The 20,226-nt window shown below is 45.2% G+C and overlaps 1 protein-coding gene across 6 annotated transcripts in view; it reads left to right on the plus strand.

Annotated features, from left to right (window-relative positions):
- Positions 1-3,197: 3,197 nt before the first annotated feature.
- Positions 3,198-20,226, plus strand: part of LOC118245314 (integrator complex subunit 6-like) — a 37,958-nt gene continuing 20,929 nt past the window's right edge. For 5 of the 6 annotated variants that reach the window (XR_004777831.2, XR_004777829.2, XR_004777830.2 and 2 more), the window contains exons 1-2: positions 3,198-3,486; positions 3,589-3,666. Coding sequence is in view for 3 of the 6 variants with exons in the window: in XM_035541362.2 (XP_035397255.1) it covers positions 3,376-3,486; positions 3,589-3,666 (189 nt within the window). In the remaining 3 variants the exon portion in view is untranslated. The remainder of the gene's footprint in view (positions 3,487-3,588; positions 3,667-20,226) is intronic. The other variant, XM_050713435.1, reaches the window with a different exon arrangement.

Genomic DNA, 20,226 nt, shown 5'->3' on the forward strand with positions numbered 1-20,226 from the left:
TGGGTGAGAATATTTATCCCTGATACAGCACAAAATATCAAAGGGCTTGAACTTGCTCAGTTTCTGCCCTCTCAAATATAATTCTCTGTATTCTTACTCTGCCATGTAGTTACTGGAGCTGTGGAAGGAGGAAGTTACTTAGCACAATTTTTTACCTTTCACACTGCACGTGAATTCTTTATGGAAATGAGAGATGTCATCTTTCTGACAGGGACAGTATAGACTTATGGCTGGCTAAGAGCTAAGCACCTGTGAAACCTCACTGTGGTACTGAAACTTTTATCTTGTATGGAAGTGAGCAAGTCCCTTAGCCCTGGTGGCAACTGCTTTTCTATATAATAGGGCTTATACTTCTCAACTCACTAAGCGAATTAATCAGTATTTTTACAGTGATAGAATGGTTACTGCTTCTGCTCTGGCTTGAAGCTTTTTAAATCAAGCAGGAAAGTCATCAGGGCTGCTGTATTACAAGGCCGAGATAGGGAGCCACAGATGTGGAGGGGGGAGTGCAGGATTTAGCTGTTGATCCAGATTTTCAGTAGATATTTTCTGACTAAGGTATCAAGCGTGTCCCAAATTCAGATGGCTAATTGGTGCTGAAGCTGACGTCCTTTAGTGCCTAAAGGAGCATGGCTAGAGTCTCACAGGTATATTACTTGTTCAAGTCAGAAAATAGCTAGGTGAGAAAAAAGTAACAGATGAAGGAATACAAAAGTGTTAAGAAGTAAGATTGTTAGAGCTAAAATCCTGTTAGTGCCAACAGCTTAGATGTTATGCTGTGTTAGGACAAGGAACAGAAAAATACTAATTTATCAGCACAACGGGAAATTTATCAGCTGGAAAAATACCACCAATCTGTTCGGTCAGAAATTGACCGAAACCATTCTTATAGGATAACATTCCTATTTACTGTGGGATAGAATATCGAGGTAGGAATGATTTCAAAATACTTGTAGGAGAGCTTAATCTGCAGTAGCTGTTCTGATTAATTTCCCCATAGAGACAATTTCTTTACCTATCACAGCTGAAGAAATTAAGATGAGTGTAATTTCAATTGAAAATCAAGCATAGTTTGAACTTTATAGATGTAGCAAATGTCTGTCACCATAGCTGCCAGGTAGTCAGCAGTGCAAACACAGCTTGTACAGAGTAGCCGTAAAGAACCACTCTAGCTGCATTCATGCACATTAGCAACCATGGTGTCCATTATTTTCAGGAATAAAGGAAGTCTCATTAAATTAAGTAGATGTCTTGTGTTGTGCCCAGAAAATTGCTAGACTTCAGCTCTTGTGGTGTCCAGCAGGAGCAAGCTCCAAAAGCTAAAACCCTCAACAGACGAGAGTATGTGAACCTCGCCTGCTGCTGCCCTTGGAAAGGTCAGCCTCTGAAACTGGAAACAAGAGAGTTTTGTCTTGACCTTTAAATATTATGCTTGGATGGGAGAGAACTGGCTTTTAGGTTTCTGGCAGTCTGGAGTTAAAATAAAAAATAGTGAGAGTGTGAGCTTTTAATTGTTTAGCTTTTCATACAGCCTGACTTGAGGACACTGTAGGACGTGGGGCCTCTGGGTTGCCAGTTTGAGTTGGCTGAGGTCAGCTGGAATCAAAAGTTAGTCTCTGACCTCATCTCGTTGATGTGAGAGAAATGCATAGGTGGCCTCATCAAGTTCTCAGTGCAGGGACCTAGCGGTATTAGCTGGCACCTTGTACCAATAGTTTATTTTCCATTCAGTCCTTAGCAAATCTATTCATATCTAGGAGCTGTCTTTACAGACTGACATGGAACAGTACAAAAACAAACAAAAAAAAAAACGCGGTATCTGTGTTTTTGTCTTATTTGTAGATATTGAAATCCCCGTTTGTACGGTCTGGTTCCATTGGTGGGCACTAATACATAAAATTATTTATCCCTTTTGGAGTTTCTGCTATGATTTCTAACATTCAGAAACTTTAATCCCAGTTCCACTCACAGATATACAACTCACAGAGAAGGCCTAGATAATGGAATGGAGAGTCTCCAAGTTTGATAGTATTTGTTTTCAAAATAAGCTGCTTCTCAACTAATAATTTCTCCACTTATGGTGCACTACAATTGAATAATTTCATAATAGTATATTAAATATTTGCAGAGGCAAAAAAACTACCACAAATGTCTTTCTAAAAACAATATGGAGACTTGCCACTGTCCTGTATTTGGATTTTTTTTTTAAATGACAAAAGGGATGAGTACATCCCTGAATTAAATGGATTTACATTTCTGATTATTTTGATCAAGGTAGGTAATGATCTTTACAAACGTTTGCGTTTTGCAATGGTTTGTTACGGGGATTTTGGAATTTACCTGTGGTGTTGTGAAGCAACAGTATTGCCCAAATAATTCTAAGTACTGGAGTGAAAGCTAAGGCTGACTCTTTGCCTATTGTTCAAATTAAGATGGGAGAAAAAGTGTGGAAAGAGCCTTCGAATGTAAAAGCATTGGAGAATGTTATTAGCTCCTTAATTATTGTTGTTAACTAAGATTCATGTTGACAGTGCCGCTTTTGTGTGTTTTGGATGCGGTCCCGGAGGCAGACGCAGCGCTACCCGCTCCCCAGCCCCACTCATCCCCTCACGGCTGGAGGGGGACGGCTGGGGCCTGCCCAGCGGCCCGGCCCTGCGTGTGTTTGTGCGGGGTGCGGCCGCCTCCGGCCCTTCCCCGTGGGGCCGGGACGTTCCCCGCGGGCGGGCAGGGGTGGGCGCAGCGGCCCTCGGGTCGGCGAGGGGAGCAGCGGCACGGGCGCTGCCCGGCTGGAAAGCAGCGGGGCGAGGCCGGGAGCCGAGTGGCCGGGAGAGCCCCTCAGGGCCGGGAGCGGGGCCGCCCCGCTCAGCCCCCGGGACCCCTCGCAGCTCCCGGCCGCAGGGCGGCCGGGCCGCGGGGGGCCGTGAGGGGCCGTGAGGGGCGGGCTGCCCCTGTGGCGAGGGGCGGGGAGCCCCGCGGCGGGGCGGGGCGCGCTGACAGGTGCGGCGGGGCGCGCGCGCAGGCTCTCGGCGGCGCCTCCCGCCTCCACCCCCCCCCCCCCCGTCAGCCCGCCGCCTCCCCGCTCCCCTCCGCCATGAATATGCAAATGCGGGTATAATTGGCAGCCAATGGCGTGCGCGCTGGTCACATGGTGCTGGTGGAAGCTCAGGGAAGAGAAGTTGAGGCTGGGCGAACACAGGCAGCAGCTCAGTAACGAGCCGCAGCGGCCGCAGCCGGACCCAGCCGAGCCGCGCAGGGCCGCGCCGGGCCGGGCAGGGCAGGGCGCGGCGCAGCCGAGCGGAGCGGCGGCCGGCCGGGGGAGCGAGCCGCCCCCTCCTCCCCGCAGGGTGCCCGGCGGGCCGGCGCTCCGCCTGGACCATGCCGATCCTCCTCTTCCTCATAGACACGTCCGCCTCCATGAACCAGCGGGCGTATCTGGGCACCAGCTACCTGGACATCGCCAAGGGCGCCGTGGAGATCTTCATGAAGGTGAGTGCGGGGCCGGGGGCAGCCGCCGCCCCCCCCGCGTGCCCCCCTCCCCCCCCCCCCCCCCCGGCCCGCTCACGCCGCCTCTCTCCGCTCTCTCCGCAGCTGCGGGCCCGGGACCCGGCCAGCCGCGGCGACAGGTACATGCTGGTCACCTTCGACGAGCCGCCCTACTGCATCAAGGTAACGGCGCCCCCCTCCCCGCCGCCGCGGCACCCCCCTGCCCGCCCGCCCGCCGCGGGGAGGCGGCGCGGCGCAGCCCCGGCCGGCCCGGCGGCGGCAGCGGCCGCTGAAGATGGCGGACATTTTGCTTTTGTATGGAGGAGAGAGGCTGAGGGCGCTGCTGAGATGGAGGAGGGGGGGGGAGGAGACGGGCGGCAGCGTGATTCACCGCCCCGCCGGGCCGGGCCGGGCCGAGGAGGCGGGCGGGAGCCGTGCTCCGCCTCCCCCTTCCCTCCCCTTCCCCGGCCGTTGCCCGCCCGCCCCCCGTGAGGCGGCTCCGAGGGGCCGCGCCTCGCTTCTCCTGCCTCGCTTCTCCTCGGCCCCCGCCGCCGCCAGGCCCCGGCCCCGAGCCGCCGCCAGCCGTGGGTCGGACAGAAGGAAGCAGCGGTGTGGGTGTTTTTTCTTTTTTTTTTTTTCTTTTTTTTTTTTCACCATCTCCCTGTTTTTTCCTGCTGCTTTTTATAACCCGCACCAGTTTTGTGCCCTCGTGGTTGCGACTCGGGTAGGCAGCCTCCTGCAAAGCCGAGCCGAGCTGAGCTGCCTGGCGCTGGCTCCTGGCCCTCTCCTCGTTCCTCAGCGCTGAGGCACGTAGGGCCTGTCATTGGTCACGGCGGCTGCACCACGAGGTTATGGCAAGAGGAAAAAACGGTGACACACTTAAAATGCAGCCTCCAAATCTCACACACAGACGTTCAGCTGACGTTTAGAGTGTTCAAAGCATTCTACAGAACACACGGTTTTTGCCCGAGCTTTAGAATCCTCTCGAGGAATCCTGGAATAGTATATTTGACCTGAACAGTATAGTAGTTCTGTGGGAACTGCTGGGCCTTAGACCCGTATTATGAAGGCCATTGAATCATAAAATATCCTGAGTTGGAAGGGACCCATAAGGATCATCAAGTCCAACTCCTGGCACCACAGAGGTCTACCCAGAAATTCAGACCATATGGCTAAGTGCACAGTCCAAATGCTTCTTAAACTCCTACAGGCTTGGTGCAGTGACAATTTCCCTGGGGAGCCTGTTCCAGTGTGCGACAAGTCCACATAAAAACTTGTTGTTGGTTATCCCAGGGAAGAAGAGATGGGCCTGCCTAGATCCCCCAGTAAAACTTGGAAGAAAAGTTGTGAAAAACAGTTGTGCTTGCTGATGATGTCTGTCCGCATCTTTTGGAAATAAGGAAAGTTAATTATCAAGACCCGTGAATCTTGGGTCTTTCCATCAGCAATATATTTACACAACTGAAAGTGTGGCCTGATTTCTGAAGAAATAAGTGGCTTTTGTGAGTCACTTGCTGTTAGGCCCTCACATTATTATTACAACTTTACATTGTGTTGTTATTACATCTTTCCCTTCTGTTCACTTAGAAGAGGGTGCCAGAAGTACTCATATTTCTGTGACTTGGAACCACCATATTTCAGTTACAGAAACTTAGAGTTTGTCAAAAGACCTTGGTCTGCCTTGGGGAGAGTGTTTTTATTTTTTTTAAATTTCTTATTATTTTTTAAAGACATAACACATCCGTTTTCCCCATCCTTGGTTGTGGCTAGATGCGAGAACCAAGTCTCTGTTACCTCACTGTTAACCATGAATTTCCTGTGTTGAGGGTTTTTCCTTTAAGTTTTGTGTCAAGTATTTTACAAGAAGGCCATTTTTTTGTTTGAGGAAGAAACCTTTCCACTGCACTGCTAGAAAGGATACTGGTGATTTATTACTAAAAGTGACTCTTCTGGTTGGAGATCTGCGTCATAATGCTGCAGGTTGTTATCAAATGCTGTACTCCAGATCTGCTGAAGAAAATTCTTATGCTTTAAATAAATATAGAATTATTCAGGTTGGAAGAGAGCCGCAAGATCATCTGGTCCAACCATCACCCTCCTACCAGTATCACCCACTAAACCATGTCCCTAAGTGCCAGGTCCTAATGAGCATCTGCGTTCCCAGTTCTAGTAGATAATGACTGAAATAAATGGGACTATGTGGTACCCATTGTAAGATTAAATCATATTTGAAATACAGTAAATGACCAAGAAGACGGATGTTTTGGTTCTTGCAACATGCTGTGCCCATCTCTTTTAGAAATTCTTTCTCCTTTTAGTGTGCTGATTTTCAAATTGGACCTTAAAGAATGTGAAAATACTTTTCCAAAAGTCAGTAATCTGTGGGAACAGGCTGCCAATCTAATAAATGCATGCTTATAATAGTTAAACTGAAGTTGTGATCTATTACACAACTGCTTCATGGCACCACATAAATTAACATGGTTAGGCTGTCACCCTGTCTCTTACTCAAGCAGAGAGAGCTTTACAGCAACAGTGTGATTCTTCTCCGAGCTGAAGATGTGTTCTCAAGACTTTTTACTGGTATTTATGGTGCCCTTCTCCAGTGTATCCTAATAAGCATATTTATGCCAGGAAAATGTTCTAGTATAGTCCAGATTCCGTATGTCTTAGAAAATGTGCTTGTGAAAGAAATAAAATACAGTTTCTCTGCAAGCGCTGCTGTAGTTAGATATCTTATTGGCTCTTTTGATTTAGAAAAGGAGTAAGCAAACTTGGCAAGTGAAAGTATTTTGCAAGTCTGCTTTCCAAATACGTGCATTAGCAACTGTTTTTTGTCAAATGTCTGCTTTATCCTCTTTTTTCTTTGTGTAGTTTAATTAGTGTAAATCATAATCTCACAGATAGTTCTTAAGGTTAGCAGGGAACTAACTGAGGGAAGTAATTACATGGGTTATCTAAGAGATGAATTGTATGTTTCAGAGTTCATTTACCTGTAGCCCTGAAGTATTTTAAATCAATGCTGATTTTGGTTTTGGTGCAAAAGAACGTCTCTAGAAAACGTCACACAAATAATGGTGTTTTTCTAAATGAAGGGGTCCTTCTGTAGCACAAATGATTGGCTAAGATGATGTGTTTGGAACTGTCTTCAGCGAAAAGTGTCTGAAATGATTTGAGACCTGTGGCTCTTCTCCCAGTCGTTCTTGTTGTTACCTGACTGCTCGTAGCTCTGTGTCACTTTTTTAAGTGGGATTACTTAGCCACTGAGTTTGCAGCGTGGCTCTGCGAAGGATTGGGGTGGCACCCCCCTAAAGAGGGGACGGGGTACTGTCCTAGGAAGGTGGGGACAGTAAGATGGAGGAGGTGGGAGCCTTAAACAACTCCCGCTCAGCACAAAGGCCTCCGAAGCCACCTCGGCTGCGTTGCTCTTGTTGGCTGCATCACGCAGAGATGGTGATTCGTGATGGGAAGTACGATGTCGGTATTAATGGGCTGTTGGAGCTTGCTCCATCCCATCCGTGCATCAGCCAGATACCGCTGTACCTCCCAAGTGTGCCAGCCTACCCTTTTCTGCAAAAAAGTGCTGGGTACCGAATGGGTGGGGAGGAGAGCGAAAACAAGCCGAGGGTATTACTTGCAGTTCTGCTTTCCCCACAGTGTGCACGTCAGAGACACGCTAAGGGTTGGCGTACCAGGAATGGTCTTCTGTAGCGTTTCCTTCTTTGCATTTGCTCAGTTGATTTTTTTGAAGCTGCGTGAACTTCTAGCATCCACAGATGTTTTCTCTGTAGCTGAGTGCGTGTCCTGATTTAAGTGGGAAAGATCTTAAGCCGGTTTCTTTGGGTTTTCCTGTATTAGGGGCGCTAAAACAAAAGCACGGGGAGAAGGGGAGTGTCTTCTCACCTGCTCTAGTTAACCCAAGCTTTTGCTGTTTGCCAGCAGTTCAGAAAAGAGGGAGGGAGGTTTCAGCAAGATCTATCTAGATTTCTCTGCAAATGGAGCTTGTGCCCAAATCCCTGCCTAAAAAGAGTTTTCAAAAGGAAAGCAAGATTTAGCTCTTTTTTTTTTTTCTCCGGTCTTGATTTTGTTAAACCTCCCATCTTGTGGTTTGTGGTCTGCTTGTGGATTTGTGTTGCAAATGGCTACTTCAGTCCCAGAAAAAAACAATGGTGGTCTTATGTGAAGTTATTGATTAACTGGGCTGCCCTGTTCCCATGTGACTGATATCTGGCTGCCGACAGTGACACGGCCTTTCCTCAGTGCTTGAGGAGTATTATTTATGGCAGGGTCATAGAATTACAACTTTTGTTTAACGTTCTTGTGAGACTCTGTAATGACTTTCATAAATGATTTGGTCACAAGTCTGGGGACTGGGAGAACGTAAGTTACATTTATTCTGCTGAATCTGAAATTACATGCGTTTTTTCTGTTTGTGTCCTAGGCTGAATTCAGGAGTGAGTTGTGACTGCACTATAAATAGATTCCCTGAATCTGGGTCCAGAACGACGTATGTAGCTGTCTGAGAACTAGCTCAAAAGTCTTAATAGTGTGTGACTGCTCTTTGAAACTTCACTGTTTGAGGAATGCCTGCAGGTGATCGCTTTAGATTAGTGTCCACTGTGACTTTGAAGAAAACACTAAGGGACTTACTGAGGGAAGAGCGATCGCTGCGAGCCATGTTGGGGAGGTATTAGGCTTTTTTGGGATATACTGGTAAGTGATGGGGAGAACAAGTGTTAAGAAATAATTGAGTGGCCACCTCTTGTGACTAGAAGTGATAGATGCTTTTGGAAGCTTTGTCTACGTACTGTGGGAAGGCGGAAAGATTGATAGCCTTAGCCTGAAACTATGTGCCACGTAGGCAGGAGAAAGAAAGTGAAAGAGAGGTACCTGAGATGCAAACAGGAATTAATGGGATGCCTTCCGTGTCTGTCACTGATCCTGCTACTCTGAACGTGTGCTCTAGAGCTAAGGAGCAATGTGTGGGAGCAGCCTTCATGACGTACTGTCTGGGTAACCTCTCCTGTCTCCCTGAAATTCTCCTGACAGGTTGAGCTTGATGACCTTAGGCTTTGATGCCAGATTGGGGTATGCTAGAGGCTGGAATAGGAATTTGTGCAGGGCTGTAAGAGTCTGTCAAAGAGTACTTGGCATGCGTAGATAACCTGTTCGTTTAGGATACTGAAGTAGTGCTTCAAAACTGGAAGTTCATAAGGTCAGGCTCAGGGAGGCTAACTTTGTTATCTCATTTTCTGAGCTGCAGGGAGAAAGAGAAACTCGACTGTGAAAGCTGTTGGGTTTGAGGCAGAGATCTTCAGGAAGGCTGCCTGAAGTGATAGGAAGTGCATTTGTGTGTGTTTTAACTTCTGCCAAGGAAGACAACCAGAAGAATGCCCGTAGCAAATGCATAGCATAATCTTAAATTGATAAGCTTTTACATGAATTTGGAGATACCAGAAATCATCAGTTTTATATATTAACAGGTCTGGCTTTTTGCACATGCAAGCACTCAGTGGTCTGACCTGTCTGGAAAAGGAGGTATGTACGACTGGAAGGGTACAAGTTGCTAGTGAGGTGTGCAGGCAGGTTGGCAGCTACAGGAACAAGAGGGAAGTTGCTGTTTGGATAGATGTAAAAGGGAAAGAAGGCTGAGGTAAGCGGGAGAGGCCTGTCTTTCTCTCCACATATGCTGTAAATACCATACAAACTTAGTGAATCTACCAGCCAAGAATTGCTTGGAAGAGAAGAAAACAGGCAGAATGTAGTACTGAAGGACTGGACGGCATCTAGGTGGGCTGCACAGTGTGTTACTGGTAACTAATTCAGGAGCATACGTTCTGTGCTTGTTTATTGGAGATAAGCAGCCAATCCTCTCACATCAGCAATTCCTCCATACAAATTTTGTCATTCCTGGCAATGTTTAATCTGCTCATGTGTCTCAACACATCTTTCACTGCCTGTGACGTACCAAGCAGACCTCTCCTCCTGTCTTCCAATACCGGTTGTACTGTGCTTGGTTTGTTTTTTGTCATGGAGTTTGTCTATTTTCACTGGACTGACTTTCAGCATAAATGACTGGTAGCTTAAAACCAACAATTGCACTTACTCTGTTAGACACAATGGATTTAAGAAGAGAAAGAAACACATGTCATGTACTTGTTTAAGAAGCACATAGGCAAATCCCGATTGTCTAGTTCCTTTTGAGGACAAAACAAAATCCACAATGCTGTTTGAGAATCCCCCAGCAGTTTTTACCTTCTCCTTTCTGTTTAACTGCTTTATCATGTAAGTCTTTGAATGCAGGATGCGTGCACTGTGTATGCATGCAAAAAGGCCTTTTTTTTTTTTTTAAATTAAGCCTCTATCTCAGAATTGAACAAGTAAGGCCAAAGACAGATAAAACTTTATTGGTGAAAGAAATCAAAATTCTGGAATCACGTTACTGAAAACTTGAGTATCAGTTGGCATCCTTGTAGCAAGCACGCAATGAAGTATTGTAGCCCCTCTTAGCTTACGGTAGCACTAAGTGGGTTTCAGTAGACAGCATCCTTTAAAAAGCACGTTCCCTTTCTTGAGAAATAATGCATTGGGTGAAGCTCAGACGTGCTATTAAGCACGTATAAACATGCTGCTCTTCTTGTCCTGAGTGACTGCTTCATGCTGTCTGCCTTTGTGTGGGACTTAGGGTCAACATGCTCATGCAGGAACTGGTATGGCAAGGAGAAGGGCTGTACTGAGGAGTTTCGTGTATGGTAACGTACCATATCCTTTTTCAATGACAGTAAAACTCAGAGTGATTCGCTCTAAAAGAGAGAAACAGTTTGGTACGGTCTGAAATTGAGGTCTCTTGTAAAAATTCAAGTTCAAGCAAGAAGGTGATCGTTTTTGAAGGAAAGTGATTTTAAATGGGAGGGCAGTTCAGAAATGAACTTCTTCTTGATCGATGTGATAGACCAAACTCTGCTTGGCTGTCACTTTCACCCGTAGTTTTGGAAGTCAGTTAAATACTTGAAGATGCGCTTTCACCAGCTACCTGCCCTTCTGGGAAGGGAGAGCCTGTGCTGCAATGTTAATTGTTAATGAAACTATTTCAACCAGTCCTGTTCCTATTGGAGTTCATAAAGTAAAACCTTGCTTTTTCATCTGAAGCAGGTTGTTCCCCCACACTGTGGTGGAGATGCCAAAGAATTTGGATGGAAACCAACATCTGTTGTTCATAGACACAGTAGCAATTTATTTTTTCATCTTTTTATTTGGTTCTTTATTTGATCTTGGACACGTTCAAAGATGTAAGCCCTTAAGACTACAGGATAAACTAGACAAAAGCAGATATGTTTGCGCTAAGAGGCTTAACTCATCCTCAGTGCAAAGGTCGCTTTTATTTTAAAAATAGAAGCTTAAAATGTGTAATCAAACAGTTAAGTTGGATCTCCCTAGTTGTATTCTTGTAGTGAGATCTGCAAAAAGCAAGGTGCTTTGTGAAATCGATTTCTGCCCAGTGAAATCTTCATTGGCTGCCTCCTTCCCATTTATGCTGCTTGTATTCTGGTTTTCCATGTGCGTCTTCTAATTTCTGTTGATATTTACGGTGGAAGTTCTGGGCCTTGCAGCCTGGCTTTGTGGTATAACTAAGAATAGGCACAGAATACTTCTGTCATGTCTTCAGAATGGGTGTTTATTTTTAACCTTCAGGAAAAGCTAGCTAATACGGTTTAAAACGCTGAATCTTACTTAGTGCAACAATGGAAAAGGTAATTAAGGCTGCTGACACTTGTACAATGTTCATCCTTGCGCAGTTTGTTGAAAAAGCTTGCCAGAAGGAACAGTGATTTGCAGCAGTGGTGCAGGAGTGATGTTCCGAGCCTGTTATGGACAAGACAAAACTTAATGCTGACTCCTACAGTATTTTCATACTTCAGCTAGTTGCAATCTAGTGGGGGAAAAAAGTCATTTCTGTACTGTGTGACTTTCAAAGGCAGCTTGATGTCTTCTGGAAGATGAGTGCTTTTAGAGGGGAGAGCAGTGCACGTGTAAGGGCGCTTTGAGAAGATTCTGGATGTCTCCAGCCAGTGATTCTCTTCTTCTCTTCCAATATTTTGGATGCCTGTGTTCCTGGCTTTACTTAATGATGTAGGCTACCAAAAACACGAAAGGGAGAGGGCAGTTGCTGTTCTGAATTTTAAATGCAGCTTATTATTTAATAAATTCATGAAATTCATTCCTGTGATTTAGTCTTGGAAGCTTTTCTTCCTTCATAAACCTTATTCTTACAATGTACCAGTTAATATATAACTTACGCTTTTACCGCCACTGAAAATGTATAGGAGGGAGTAATTAAAATATCTTTTCCTTTGCATTTTTCATGTTAATTTTAGAGTTGTCGGAAAATGATTGTGTAGTAATCCATCTTAAATATAACAGCGTGTTCTTCTAGGGTTAAGGTTTTAGTAGAGTGCCAAGAGTACGTTCTTGTAATGAAACTTGGTTCTTGCGCAGATCAGAATCCGTGGTTCTCCATAAAGCTGTATGGGTCTGTGTACTCAATCTGCAGTGTTTCAAAGACTAGGGTTTCTTTTGGTGTACGATCTGGCACTTACAAGTATCTCTGAAATTTAAACTACTTCATACCAGGTAAGTCAGCCAGAGCCTTGTTTTCTTCTAAATGATTATTTATTTATTTATTTTTAAACTAAGAGGCCAGTCTCACTTCTTGCCCAGTTACTGTGTTTCTCTGCTCGGGCTCCTATGAGAACCCTCCAGGAAAGCAGCGTAGGAAATGTTAAATGTTAAAATCAGTCTTCAGAGCTCCCGCGTTTTGCTTTTGAAAGTGGAAGACAGTCGTTAATTTGGCTTTGGTTTCTGGGATGTTCTTAAACTCTTGGAAGTGTGAAATAGCGTTTAAGAGTACAAATCTTGGTGAGATGGATGTTGTCAAGAGCCTAACTTAACTGCAAACAAAGGTCTGCAGTGTGCCTGAGCTGACGTTGCTGTGCTGGGTTTGTAAGTGGGAATAATGCATTAGTGCCGGTGTTCGTAGCGTGTTAGTGGTAGAGCTGGTGGATTTTTTTAATTTAAAAAAAAAAAACAAAACACGTTTGCAGGAACATCTGCATCCGTTGAGCCCGGACTCGGTTCCTTCAGCCCCAGGCTGGGGACAGGGCCTGGCGTCCTGCAGCTGGCAGCAGCCCCACAAGGCCCTGGCCCCATGCTGCGGGCTGGCGGCGTGCGGAGGGGCACGGCGTGCGCCGTGAGGGCATGCGAGAGGGTGGGCGCCTCCGGTCCTGCAAAGGTTCTGAAGCTCAGATAGTTGCTCCTGAGTTGGACGGCTCCAGAGCAAAAAGCTGGCTTACCCTCCTCTAAAATCAAACCAACAAACACCTGGCCACCACCAACTCCTCCAAAACATTATTTTTTTTGCCATATCAAAGTTGGCATCGTTGGCTAGGCTATTTAGTTGAATTTTTCAATTTGTGTTCCCTTCAGTGAGTACATGTATTTAGTTGTGAACTAAAGTCTTTTTTTTTTTTTGTAGCAGTGCCTTAGTTAATATTTCTGATACAAATTGGGGAAATTTGTTGATTAGATGACCTCTTTCAGATCTGGTTCTTTCCTGAGATCCAGAATGAGCTTGCAGTACATGAAACATTTTGGTGAGCTGCGCTGGCTCTGCGATGTGCTTTTGGAAGGAGGGGGAGGAATGTGAGATTTTTCAAAATGAACATGGATCATGCTGTGTCATCTCAGCTCTGTGCTGTAAAGCTGGAGGATCATGAGTAATTCTTCTAGTTCCAGCAGCGTGCCATGAAGAATCCGTCGCGATGATAGCACGCTCTGTAACCTCTTAGCTTTTTTCCTTGTGACTTTTCCAGCAATGCTGAGTAGGAAGGGGCCAGGAGGACAGAGCGAGGGGCTGACTGGCACTGAAGGCAGGTTTGGTGGTCTGGAAGAGCAGAGGGCACTACGAGTCAATGGGAATTCTTGATTGAAACAGCCGTGTTTCAGCTGTTCCACTCGGTAGTGTTTTTTAAATACACCTATAATGGCATTCCTAAAATGACTGCTATGCTACTGAACAGCAGCACATAGCCTCTTGTTTTGCTTACGGTATGAGAGCTGCAGATTGTTTGATTAAATCTGTTCCCTTTTCATTAAGCTGTTGCATGGAAGGTATCTTGTTGTGGTTCAGTTCTGTACTGAAATATCCCAGCCTGTTGAGCATTTCTCAGGAACAGTGCCTTTTTATGTCAGGGTAGTGTTCTTTTAGTTAGGTGAGAATGCTTTTAGAAATGGGGTGGCACCATGATCCCTTTGCTTTTTATGCTTCCCTTTCTTCGTGTGTAGTCTTTTCATCCTTGTGCAGCAAAAAGTGTAGCAAGTGTTCCTGTCAAAAATACATGAAATATTGTTGACCAAAAAGCTCAAACCCAGAGATGGATTAAAGCAGGAGCAGCAGGTAATGAATAGAAAGGTAGCGTGGGCTTTTTTTTTTCCTTAGCATTGACTATTATCACTTGATTCTAGGCATAGCGTACAGCTTTAAGTGATCGTATAGCATCTCCGTTTGACACTTCTAACAGGAGAAGATGCTGCTTTGCTTCGAATTCTGGCATTAACAGAAGGCTGCAGTGCTCTTGCTTTGTTAATGGACCTTAAGAGCCTGTCTGCTAGTATTTTTCATGGATATTATGCTTAAAGATTAATGAGTCATTTCTATATAATCATCTTGATTTTCTTCTTGATGAGAGAGCATTTCTATATCTTCGATATTGAATTCATCTGAAAAGGGCAGTGAACCGTACGTAGTTTGAGCTCATTTCCTAAGGTGTGTGTGTTGTGGTTTTTTTTGAAGTATTGTAGAGAAATACTTTTTTCCATATAAAATGAAAATTATATCTGTGTAGTTGACCGCCTGACAATATTGCACTGAAGTCCGGTTTTGATCTTGTTTGTATTCACTAATATCATGTATTTTAGAAGACAAGCTGGTGCAGTCTGTCTTTGGAAATGAGTTAGTCTTCAATGGGTGCACCTACAGGAGAGCTCAGATTGGAGATGTGTGATGGAGGGGGATCTCCTGGTTCGCTTTGAAGACCTGCCTTGGCGTGTGAGAATGGGATTGCTTTGGGATGAAACAAAACTGGAAGATGCACTCCAGTTACTGAGTGATGACAGGTCTACGGGACAATGCTCTCGGATAGCTGAAGTATATATATTCAGGAAAAAAACCCTGAAATGCAGTAGTGCGGATGTCATCTCATTAGAGACAGCTCTGTTGTTCTGCAAACCACCTGTTGTTTGTGCTGCCTTGCCTGCTGGCCCAAATGCGGCCAGTGAATAACCTGTTTTTTCTTGCATTTAAACTGTTCCAAGTTGTGAAGGGAGAAAAAACAAAAAACCTGGGGAGAGAAGGAAGGACTCTGTGTGTGATATCAAGGTAAATAGTGAACAATTGTGGTGCCTGGAAATGGATGGAGGTAGAGGACAAAGGACAGCATTGATTTAAAAAAAAAAAAAAAAAAAGTCACAATGTGTCAACTGTGCGGGATTAAACGAATCCTCTACTGGAGTATCTTGTTTACATAAAGATGTATTAAAACAGTTTAGACTTACGTTCTCTTGGACACATCTTAGGTATATTATATATATACATATATGTTATGTAGATTTATTCTGTTGACTATTGTTGCCTGTCAAAAGTCTGCTCTGTATTTAAAGAAGCACCTGACCACGAAGTTTCAGTCTGAGTGCCTTACAAAAACAGAAATAACTTGACAGGAAGAAAAAAACTTGCTTACTGTACACAGCAGCAGCATTAAAACTAACCTGCTTCTCAGTAGCTCTAGCATAAGAAGGACCAAGTGGCGCTTCTGTACGCTTACTGTGAGTGAATGCTGTTTGGGCTTACGGAAGAAGAGTTAAACTTGTGAATTTAACCATCAGTTAAGATATTCTTCCAATGAGAAGTTGTGAAAAGATGTTTTTTCTAGGCTGGGCTTGCAGCAAACAGTGACCTGGGTGACCAGAGCTTGTCTCTCCTGTGTCTGCGATAGGGTCACGTCTAATACTTACCCTGAAACTCCAGTCCGTGTTCTGCTTTGCAAAACCAGGTTTTTATGTGAAAACCTAAAGATGAGCTGCCTTGGCTCGCTAACCAAAACATGTGTGTCTTTATGCCCCCCCTTGCCCTGCGATCTTAATTTGGTGCCGAGAAGGCCCGGGGTAAGAGCTGCGTGTGTTTCAGACCCTTACCTGAGGTGCCAGCCGGCAACGAGCCGAGTTCAGTCCTGTGTGCTGCGGGCATTTGGTGCGGAGGCGTTCTGCTCTGAGAGACAGGCGGTGTCACGCTGTCTGTGCCGAGAATGAAGAAGAATTGATCTTAGGAGTCTCTTCACTAAGGGCTGTTGGGTACTGTGCAGTGACAGGACTGGTGGGTTGCGGAGAAGTAACCGGAGCGCACAGGTCCTGAAACTAGAGAGGAGTTGCTGCAGCTGAGGCACAGACGGGACCTGAGAGCTCTGCTGCCTCCAGTGGCGTTCCCAAGTATTTGGAGGGGAGTCTTCTGCCTGTAAGTTGGAGCTCCTGCTTCTCCTGACCCATTTGCTCGGTGCAAAGAAACGTTTGAGAGAATGAAATTGGTAGGTGATGGAGGTTGTGTGATAGTGGCTCATTTTAGGAATTTTAAATGTTAAAATGGTACGGGATGTTTTCAGAGCACCTCTCTTCCACTGTGAACTATTCCTAGCTAGTAAAGCTCTGAACACCAACCAAAAAAAGGGGGTGTAATGTAGGCACTGGCAGTTTTCTGTACCTCCAAGCAGTGTTACCCTGCCCCATGTGCAGAAGGGAGACGAACGGTACCAGGACCTCTTCTCCTCTCCCCCTTTGGCAAGTTTTGTCATAACTAAACGGGGTTGGCCAGTTCTCAGTGTTGCTCTTTTGAAAAATGAAGATTGTAGTTGCGAGAAATCCCGTTCTGAGGGGAAGCAGGGGCCGGGAAGCTTTAGATTATATAGGGGAGGGTCTTCCTTGCTGCAGAGCATCCAAAGCAGTGCTGGGGCTGTGTTCAGGAGAGTTAAAAAGAGGTGAAATTGGAGAAGCAACCCCTGACATTATAGGGAGTCAAAAAGAATAATTATTTTCCCTAGGACAGAAATAGTTGATTCTTACACAGACATGAACAAATTTGAGTGGTGATCACAAAGTTACTAAGTGAACAGAAAGGTAACTTGAAAATTAATCATTTCAGTGACTTGGGAGGCAAAATAGTCAGCTGGTTTCACCTTCTTTACATGGCACTTAGAAATTCCTAGCAGGAGTGGTTTCAGATTTCACCAGTTTCTTTCTTACCTTACTTTTTCCAATGGTTGTCCCTGACAGCCTAGCGTGCCTCAGATTTGGTATGCTGAACTGGCCTCTGTTTTCCTAAGATGGATGCAATCAGTACCTTGAATTACTGCAAAACTTACTTAAAATGTGTTGTAGTATCTAAAATCACTTTCTTATTGGGGAAACACGAGCAGAACTACAAATATCTGTATGTTTAAATAAATACCGAGTAGTTACTATAACAGAGGCTGTTGTGATCGGCATGCTAGATTGCAAATTGTCTCCTAACTTGGAATATTATTTTTGGTAATGTTGCAATTTTTGAATGAGATCTGAAAGCAGTCCTGTGAACGATAAACTCTGCAGCTCTGCCGTGCGGCACCTCCTGTGAGAGCAACGAGAAGGAAGGCCTTGAAGGCTCCATAGCAGCAGCTCCCCAGGTTTCATGGAGCTGGCGAAATCAGGAGGGTGTGCTTTGGACCTGGGCTTCTTGTGGTCTAATGTCAGGTGGCTGGCTCTGCGCCTGCAGGATGGCCGAAACGCGCTAAGAAATGGTTGGAGGCAGCCATTCTTTGGAGGCAGTTTGCTTTGCTTTACCAAAGCATTTTATAAGACGTTATTTCCCGGCCCTTGCAACTGAAATATTCTTCCGTTGTTTCTTCTGTGTGTCGAAGGTCTCTTCAAGTTACTGTTTATGAATGGGATTTTCTCTCGCTGCTCAGCTCTATTCCTTCTGATGCTGTTAGTCCTGGTAAATGAAACCGCCTCTTGGCTAGGTTTTTCACCTTGGTGTTTGCCTGAATCCTGGATAATGTGGGGCTATCTACTGACAAAAGAAGCCATTTGACCTCACCTGCTTTTTGAAGCTGCTGAAGCACTGCTAGAGTGGTGTGGTGAAACGGAGCAGGGCATAGACTTGTCTGAAAACTGAGCCACAACAAAAGGAGTTGCTTCCGAGGTATGGAAGTTCTTGGTATGAGGGCTTGCAAAGGCCAAAGCCGGGAGCTGGAGGCAGCGTGCTGCTGCTCCTGGTGCCATGGCTTCCAGGTCTCGGGGCGTCGGAGGTGGTACCCACAGCTCGCACTTGGCAGCACAGAAGGCTCGGTGACACCGCATCTTTGCCCCTTCTTGACATAAGCAAATCGGGTGAGATTTTAGCTTACAGGACTCGAGGTGGTTTGTTGTCTTACCCCCCCCCCCCCCCCCGCAACTGTCTTTGAAAGTTTTTTGGTGTTTACGTAGAGGCTAAAATTGCTTTGTTCATCTAAACTACCAAAAGATAATGTAGTAACATGGTAGCAAGATAAAGGCTGCTCGAATTGCTATTAATAAACTCGGGGCGTAAAGCTAAGTGGGAGTGTAATGTTGAAGATAATGAGAAATTACTCCATGTTAGAATTGGTTCATCAACAACTAAAATAAGCGATACTTAGTTTTGACTTACAAATTACTGACCTGTAGAGGGTACGTGTTTTGGGTGTGTTTGAGTTTGGTGGTCTTAACATTTGTGTGTGGTGGATTTTGTTTGTTTCTAAATTGCTGCTTAGCGTTTCTGCTGGCAAGTGGAAGTAGTGTTTCATAAAAGCAATGTTTTTTTTTTTTTCTAAGCAGCATTAGTGGTAGTATTTTGAATTTAGGATGGATTATTATTTAATCACTTTAAAGTGCTTTGTTGAACTCATTATCCGTATGCTCTGTGTTACATACTTGACTCTTCATTTTGCCCTAAGAATGATTCTACTGCATGTATGGAGAAGAGAAAACAGAGTTTCTTGGGCTCTAGTTTCTGTCTCTGAAATACATGTCTGATTACCCACATTGAGCGGAGTCTTTCTGGCAGACCCATTTTACAGAAGTAAGCCTTCTTGTCATTAACTCGGTGTTTTTAATCAAAAAACAAACAAAACCTTTTGACGTTAGGTTAGTGAATGTAGTACGTTAACTTACCATATCTTTATTTTAAAACTGTGCATGAGATCAGGAAGTGTTGCAGTTGCTGTCCTTGTTCACTTAATTAAAAATTCTTCGGTACTTTCCTGTTTATTCGAAAGGCGCAGGTCTCCTCTGGTTTATCTTCGAAGAACCTCTGAGAGGTGGTACAATGAAAAGTAGTTTCCTTCGAAGACAAGCCACTGGTGATGAGCTCCTCCGTGTATATTCAGCTTGCTTGGTTGCCCGCTTTGCAGGCGGTTAGCTGACCGCACTGCGGCCGCATCAAACGCGGTGGGAGTTGGAAGCCGAGCAAATGCTTTCAGGATGGGAAAATAGCAGAATCCCGAAATATCGGTGAAGCCTGTTACTGTTTATTTAGAAAATAAACTCTTAAATGCATTAGAGTTCACTTCTAGAGTTGCAGGTTAGGAATAGTGTTTCCTTTGTAAATGTTTTACTCCCTGATGTGTCTTTGCTGTAAGGCAACTCAAATAGCAGTCTGGTGGAAAAACACCTTTTGAACTGCAACCTGGCTGTTCCCAAGAAACGTGACTCGTTCGGTAGCTGTTTTGTACCAGACCAAATGTAGCAGTTTCGCTTGCATCGAAGGGCTTACAGAGTTCATACGAGAAGATTTTTCTAGTTGCTCACTTAAAGGAGAAGTTCTGGATTTTGGGTGGGGAAACCCTCCCCAGCTTGGCGCAGAGCTCACTCAGAATGACAAAGCTAGGGATCTGAAGAACGGCAGTTGTTCGTTAGGGGGTGATGTACGCTCTGACGTTTCGTCTGGAGATCTGAAACCCTCTGTGCTTTCTGAGCTGAGGTACTCGAAGTGCGCGTTTGGGGACTTTGCCGTCGGAGACCTCGGGACAGGCAGAACAGCAAGTGATGAATACTCCCAGGGCAGTGACCTCTCGGGGAGGTTTCCTGAGACTTGAGATAAGCTAGAGATACTGTTCGTTGGTTGCAAATTTTCATTAAAGGTTTTTTTTAGGATAACATCTTGTTGGGATTTGGTGGTGTTTTACTTTGGGGGTGGTGGTAAAAGATGATTAACGCTTCTCCAAAAGGGGGAGCCCACGTTGGCACTTGTTGCTTGCCGTGGGCTAAGAGCATGCGTGGGGAGTTGCAGTGGCCCAGCTGATGAGATGCCGTATTTTGTTAAGCCACAGTTGGGAGGGAACGGATGGTGTTTTATTGACGCTGACCTGTCTGTTTGAACCCACGCTGCACAGTGCCTTTGAACTTTGAGTGCAGTTTGGTGATGAAGCTAAGCCAGTCTTGTCCTTCCTTTGCCCAGTGCAGCGTTTTTCTTCTCCCCCTGCACTGATACGACTCTTGACTTGGTTCAGGAAAGCAAACCTGACCCAAACCTGTTCCCGCTAATTCTCCTTGTGGTAACTGAAATGGTAAAAATGGTAAATGAGCTTAATTACATTAAATGGCATGAAATGAACCCACGGGGAAGAAAAACAAGAAAAACAG

The sequence above is a fragment of the Cygnus atratus genome, chromosome 13 (genome assembly GCF_013377495.2).
Source record: "Cygnus atratus isolate AKBS03 ecotype Queensland, Australia chromosome 13, CAtr_DNAZoo_HiC_assembly, whole genome shotgun sequence".
Classification (NCBI taxonomy): Eukaryota; Metazoa; Chordata; class Aves; order Anseriformes; family Anatidae; genus Cygnus; species Cygnus atratus.